Source organism: Herpailurus yagouaroundi, unplaced genomic scaffold (genome assembly GCF_014898765.1).
Source record: "Herpailurus yagouaroundi ecotype Mexico unplaced genomic scaffold, PumYag 67235, whole genome shotgun sequence".
NCBI lineage: Eukaryota > Metazoa > Chordata > Mammalia > Carnivora > Felidae > Herpailurus > Herpailurus yagouaroundi.
Window position 1 is genome coordinate 173,120 of NW_024420070.1, and position 7,466 is coordinate 180,585.

General features: G+C 39.0%; 1 protein-coding gene across 7 annotated transcripts in view; it reads right to left on the bottom strand.

The window, feature by feature from the left end:
- The window catches only part of ZMAT1 (zinc finger matrin-type 1), a 47,311-nt gene extending 40,142 nt beyond the window's left edge, over positions 1-7,169 (bottom strand). For all 7 annotated transcript variants that reach the window (XM_040467151.1, XM_040467152.1, XM_040467150.1 and 4 more), the window contains exon 1: positions 6,881-7,169. In XM_040467151.1, the coding sequence (XP_040323085.1) occupies positions 6,881-7,157 (277 nt within the window). In that variant the 5' untranslated portion in view covers positions 7,158-7,169. The remainder of the gene's footprint in view (positions 1-6,880) is intronic.
- Between the last annotated feature and the right edge of the window lie 297 nt (positions 7,170-7,466).

Consider the following 7,466-nt stretch of genomic DNA (forward strand, 5'->3'; position numbering starts at 1 on the left):
AGAGACAGAGCATGAACGGGGGAGGGGCAGAGAGAGAGGGAGACACAGAATCGGAAACAGGCTCCAGGCTCTGAGCCATCAGCCCAGAGCCCGACGCGGGGCTCGAACTCACGGACCGCGAGATCGTGACCTGGCTGAAGTCGGACGCTTAACCGACTGCGCCACCCAGGCGCCCCAATGAGGGTTATTTTAAATCAAAGAGTGGTTTTGTGACAAATTATAAACAGGATCTGAGAAGAAAGTTCATGTATTTGGTGCTCCTACAATTTTACTATATTTATACATGACTTTAGCCTTTAGTGAGAGAATCAACTAAATTTCTATTAGTGAAAGTGTTTAGTCTTTTTATTTCCTTCCTACAAGAAGTGTTTACATGACTTGAGAAAGCAAAGCTTTCATAATAATTTGGAATGGGGGGGGAAACTATGACCTATAATACTGGGTAGTAGGGGAAAAAAAATAAGCTTTTGAGTTGGTCAAACATATCCAAATCCCATCTCGATCTCTAACTATATACCCTTCAGCAAATTATTTAACAACTTGGAGCCAGTTTTTTCATCTAAAAAGTAAAGAAATATACTGTCTCTCCCAGGATGTGGTGAATATTAAATGAAACAAAAATTTTAAAAAAATGTTCGGCACACAAAGTCACTTGATAAAATATGCTCGTTTACTAATTCAGAAGCTGAAATTTTTACTTAGTATTATATATAGTCAGTTTATTTCAGATCAGAGTAATTTTAGAGATACTCTAGTCCAACATTTCTCACTCTTGGCACTATTGTCACTTTGGGCCAGATAATTCATTGTTATGAGGGGCTGTTCCATTCACTGTAAGACACTTAGCAGCATCCCCCAGCCTCTACCAACTAGAAATTGGCAGCATTTTCCAGTTGTCAAAACCAAAAAATATCTCCAGATATTAACACATGTCCCTTGTGGGGCAAAACTGCCTCTAGTTTATAGCTGATTTAGTCTAATGTCCTCATTTCAAAATAAGGAAGCTAAGGCCCAGAGAGATTATAGGAAATAAAGGATTGGGAAAGCTAAAATTTAAAATATATGATTCTAGATTTAGGTAGATTTGGACTATGAAAAAGTTCCAGAAGTTTGAGGAGAGGCATTAGTAATAATAGCTGAGAGATGTTTTAAGTAAGTGAAACGCAAATGTAAGGGCGAATAATTCACATTCTATGGATTAAAATCCCCCATGTTGATATAAAAATATTCAATTCAGCTTGTTCCAGAGTACCTGCCTTTGATGATATAAAAAGCAAAGAGGATTTATTTCCTAGAAACTCATTTTTTGTGGAGACCATTGTTGGATTGTGTCTACTCCAAATAGCTGCATTATTATGCTAAAGTTTTATAAAATATCATTAACCTCTGTATACAAAAGTGCAATTGAGTGTGAAATCAAAATTATCCTATTTGAAACTTTTTCCTAATACTACTAGATAACACCAGACAACTTAGGATGAAATACATTTTTGTGATAAAAGAAAAACAATTATGGCTTGAATCAGACAAAAATGATGAGTCTATGCCTACAATTTGGTCCACCCTTGCTAACGAAATCAAAAACCACACAGGATCTCTGAGGAAAGGAAGATTATAACATCCTTCAGTTCTAAGTAAGAGAACTTTGCTTTCACTAGAATTAAATGTTACTTGGTTACCCTGATAAATTTAAGCTTATTCAAATTAGATCACTCTATAAATGGCTACATTTAATAAAATGAATCTCACTTGCATGACAATTAGATTTAGTTGTACCAAACACCAAATTTATTCCTCAAGATAACCCATCAGATGTTTATGGCAATAACTAGTTATTAACTGCTTTAATGCTTTGTTGAGGTGGGAATTGCATAGTCCAACTGATCTTGATGCAAAAAAAAATCTAACATTGTAAAAAACTCTTTGCATCCTATTTTTTAAATATGAAATTTATTGTCAAATTGGTTTCCATACAACACCTAGTGCTCATCCCAACAGGTGCCCTCCTCAATACCCATCACCCACCCTCCCCTCCTTCCCACCCCCCATCAACCCTCAGTTTATTCTCAGTTTTTAAGAGTCTCTTATGGTTTGGTTGTCTCCCTCTCTTTTTCTTTTTTCCTTCCCCTCCCCCATGGTCTTCTGTTAAGTTTCTCAGGATCCACATAAGAGTGAAACCATATGGTATCTGTCTTTCTTTGTATGACTTATTTCACTTAGCATAACACTCTCCAGTTCCATCCACGTTGCTACAAAAGGCCATATTTAATTCTTTCTCATGTCTTTGCATCTTATTTTAATAAAGTGACAAGAATGAAAAACTCAAGAGTTGGCTGCAATAATATAAATCTCAGTCACAGATTTAAAGTCAGCTATTAATAAATCCAAGAAATAATCATTTTAATTCTGCAAAGAGCATACGTGCTGTATTCTCCATGACCGCACCTTTTGAGATAGCCTCCCTCAAGCGTTCTTGATTTAAAAACATTTTTTAAATAGCTGACTTGGCCTTTGCAATTTTTCAAACTTTTTTAAACATTTTATTTATTTTTAAGGGAGAGAGAGGGGCAGAGATAAAGGGAGACACAGAATCCTAAGCAGGCTCCAGGCTCTAAGATGTCAGCACACAGCCTGACGCGGGGCTAGAACCCACAAGCTGTGAGATCATGACCTGAGCCCAAATTGGACGCTTAACCAACTGAGCCACCCAGGAGCTCCGACCTTTGTGATCTTTTAATACCATTCATATAAAGGAAAGATGAACAGAGCTCAACACTAAGTTATAGTGGAAAATGGACCATGTTAACCTTGCCAAGGTATTTTAACACTGTTTCCCCTAAATGTCACAACCCATTTAAGGAGTTTTCAGAAATATTATTTGTGCTAGAAGTGCAGATGTGTACCTGTAAGCATTATGAACACCCAGTTATAATGCTATCTAGTATCTTTATTTTCTCAGTTTATAAGATTAGTACCTGACCTATAAGGTTAGCAAGTTTTGGGTGTTTTACACAGATTCTCACAATAAAAAATAATGAAGGCTTTCCTATAGCATATTAATAATTACAAAATGCAATGTAATTAATAAAATAACTGGGAATACTAGTTATAAGTTTAATATTTACTTTGTCTTTAAATGAAATATGTGACCTTCATAATTGTAAGCACTCTGTGGCTAGTTAGCTCCGGAGTCCTGCCTGCTTGTGAAGTTACAAACTGAATTCAAGTCCTGTGTAAATCCACTAATTTACTTGATCCCATGACAGCTACATTGCATCAGAAAGTCACCATGCCATTCATTCCAATAGGTTAGTAAATGTGAATGGATCTCCAAGATTGGTTTCAGATGGAAAAGAATCAAGGTTCATATCCAAACAAATATGTGATTAATACATGAAGGGGCAGGCTTAGTCAATATTTTCACATATTGACACCTAAAGACACATAGAGACAGAAGATCAGAAACTAACAAGTGGTCATTAACCTCTCTCCAGACATTCCTACCCTAACAAATGCAAAGAATAAATGTTAATTCTAACAGTTTGCTAATTATTCCTTCCTAGATACCAACATTAGATTTATAATGTGTTTTAGTGTACCTATAATATATAAGACACCATGGGTAGAATGCAGATTTATAATAAACAATGGGAGGGCCCTGATAGTTTAAGAGTCTGACAAATGATATTTAAGATTGAATTTTCCTCAATTATTTATTTATTCATTTTATAATTTCACTATCAAGCAATACTATTGACTTCTTTAATCTAGAGTTCTTAGACACAGCTGTGTCTAATTCAACTGTATCCTCATCACTGAGCATAGTGACACACACACAGGAGTTCAATAAACAATTCTCAAATAAATGAAGGAAAGGCCATTAACTAGGTTTTCTTATGATGGACTTGAAACTTCACTGAATAATACGGAGACAAAGGTAATTGTTAGGTAATTACTGTACAAATGGATTATTAACTAAAGAAAAAGCCAGCATGTCCTCCAATCTAAAACAGAATTCACTTAATAATTTATTTTTTTAAATGAAGAGGTAAACAAACAAGAGACTTTTTGTTTATTTTTGTTTTGATGTTTACTATGATTACATTGGAACATCAATATTGGGTGAAAATTCCTTTTTTGAGCCATTAAACATGAAGTGTCCTACAAAATCTCATGACTCCCTTTACCATGAATTCTAGGCAGGTATGTTTTGTCATATGTCCATTCACCTGGCATTTGTTTTGTTTGTTGTTTTGTTTTTAAGTTTATTGCCCAATTTCCCAGTTGTAACTTTTGAAACTTCTCATCTTCCCTGCTTGGCAATTTTTAATCTCCACTGTCATTTGCTCATTACCAACCCCAAGACAGATGAGATCCTTAGGAGTGTTGGCTATAGTTGAAAAAAGATCACCAAATGCTTTATTAAATGACTTTTAATGGTCCTATCTGGAGTATACTTATAACAACTGGAATCTTGACAATTCTTTGTCACATTTTAGAGTAATCTCCTAACCAGGGCTTAAAAAAAAAAAAAAACAAAGCAAAAGATACTGGCACACCATCAAGAAACATTTTTCTCTCTTCTCTTTTATCCAGTATCTTATAACTGGCAACCATTTATAGTCTTTAGAAATATCCAAACAAAAATATTTTACGATGTAATAGTGCTTTGGACAGTGTACTATATTACATATTTATCTTTCGTTAGGTGGAAAGGTAAAAGTTTTGGTTTGGAGTGAACACATAATTAAGGATATTTACCTAAAATGAAATAGTAAGAGATAATTTTTAGGTAGTAATTATATATTTTTTTCATAGCTTAGTAAATTGTCTCAACACTAACAACACAGATTTAATTACTCACTGAATGTCAAGTGATAACTACGGTCAAAGTTTCTTATGGCTTATGAATTACTGTTCTAGTGCACAGCCATGGAAATGTCATTAGGAGTATGTATCAATGCAGAACTGCAAAATCATGGTTCATACTGTCAGACCAGAAATCAACCTTAAGAGTCTGGCTGGTTCAATACCTCTATTTCAGAAATGTCACAACCCAAACCCAGGAAGTTTGTGATCTGTTCAGGGTCACAAAATCTAATGGATAAACAACAGAACCTAAGTTCACTGCACCAGACTTCTATGCTAGAGCTCTCCTCGTTTTGTCAGTTAGTAATAGTGTAGACAGGGTATGGTTGCTACATTATGAATTTATACCTCTTAAAGCCATTAATACCTGCATAAATTAAAAAATACTATAACCAATCCAGTCACAGAGACAGGCAAAAAGCCATTTGCTGCATGAGATACTGGGCCTAAACCTTACTGTGAAAAGGCCATGAGAGCCAGACTGAATTGTGATCTTGACCACCTATAAAACTGTTCTCTCGTTCTTTCCGGTTACATAGAAAGTTTGGTACAGAAACAAACAAACAAAAATTCAGGTTTCATATTTTCATCCCGAAACAACTGTACAAATCCAGGCTGACTGAAGACAATAGAATCTTTCCAAGGTTGCCTTCAGTAAGAGAGTTAATAAATAAAAAGACATCACCATATTGCAGTGTATTTCTAACTTCCATATTTAGTAAGTGGCATTTATGTCATGTGCCTATGACAAATATTGTAAAGGATTTTTTTACTGCTTTGCCATTCCCCCAAAGTGAAAGGTGTGAAAGGTAATAAATAGCACACAGGGATATATCACTTAAGAATGTGAAGACAAAATCATTTTTAGGGGCTAATTTTAATGGAGGGTTCTAAAGAAAAGGAACTTAAACTCCATTTTGGTGTCCACGTCGTTCACTTTGGAGGCAAGTTAGCAATATAAGGTAACACACAAATAATGGAAATTAATTACAAAATTTACGATGGCAAAACACTTTACTGAGATCTTTTGTAGTGGAATTGGTCTCAACAACCTAAGAAGCATTTCCAAACACTGCTTTAAAATGAATCTCAACGGCAAATTTTACAGTTTGCTGTTTACTAGTATATAGTATTTGTGTGAACTAAATAGCATTTATACTGAAATAGTCAAGAAATCTCTTTTTTATGTTAAGAGTAGTATGTGTTGGTAGGTACAACAGCACTTATTAAAATCAAAACCATCTCAAAGATGGGTCCCTAAACCTTGCTCTACAAGGTCACACCCTCAAATAGCCAAAGAAAACTCTCCAATGTGGTATCTGAAATCTGTGCTTCTCCCACACTTCCTTTACTCTCTTCTTAGCACAACCCCCTCCATCGGACCCTATGACCCTAAAATCTAACAGCTCCTACTTTAAAGCTCATGTATACACTCTAACCTCCCCAAATTCCTAATCTCCTCTCTAAATATCCTATTCAAAGTTTCTACACTGCAGGATGCTGTGTAGAACCCCCTTTCACCAAAGGGGGTTTCCCCCCTCTTATTTATTTCTTCAGCGCTTTCTTTTATCTCTGCCCCCTTTCTCCATCAGTCCCCCTTCCCTTTCCCTGACCCTCCAGTTCCACAGCACCTCTACCTTGTCTCCTTTCTACCAAATCACACCTCAACTTCACAGAGCATACTAAGGCGCCCTGGTTGGGAGAGAAACTAAGTGGTATTTTTCTTCCCTTCAAACTCCTGCTTTGTGAATACCTGCAGCTCCTTTTCCTGGGGACCCTCCCCATCCTTTTCGGGGGTGTGGGGAGAAGTAGGGAAGACCCTCTCTACTTCGGTCTATCTTGCACACTCGGGGCTACTACGGCGGGGCGGGGCGAGCTTGGCCTTTACTGCGCCACAGCAGGTGGGGGTGGGGGTGGGGCGGTGGTGAACCGCGCCCAGTCTGATCGCGGACGGGCTGGAGAGGCAGCGAAGGAGATGGGGCCGCCCCCACACCCCGGGACGGGAACTCACCTTCTCTGAGGCAAGGGCGGGTGTCTACTTTAAAACTACTGCCCCCCCTCCCCGCCGCCGCCATAGTGGAGCCGCCAAAGCCGCCGCCGCCGTCGCCACAGCCACCGGCAGGCGGGCTGGCAGGGGTGGAGGTGGCTGAGGAGGCAGGCACAATCACTGCCGCCACTGCCGCCGCCGCCGCGCAGGCGGTGTAGGAGGAGGAGGCGGCAGGGACGGTAGCTTCCTGAGGGGAAGACTCCGCCGCCAGCAGTGTGACTGTGCTCGGCGCCGCCGCCATCGCAGCGAAGCGCGGACAATTGCACTTGCGCCTCGCTCCCGTTAAGCTCTTTTAGCCCCGCCTCCCATTTAGCCCCGCCCCCTTCGCCCCTCTTTTCCACGCTACAGCTGGAGCCTCGTTCTCGCTCCTTCTCCACACCAATAGGAACACTTTAGATCCACGGGCTGCCCCTCCCCCTTCACCAACTGCTTGGCGTCACCCTCTTCCCTTTGGAGGGGAAGCAGGGCCAAGGGCAAAGGGTAAAAAGAGCGGGATGTAAAAGCACGTGGGCCTCACATAGTGAGGCCTCTTCCCTTAGAGGAACTGATC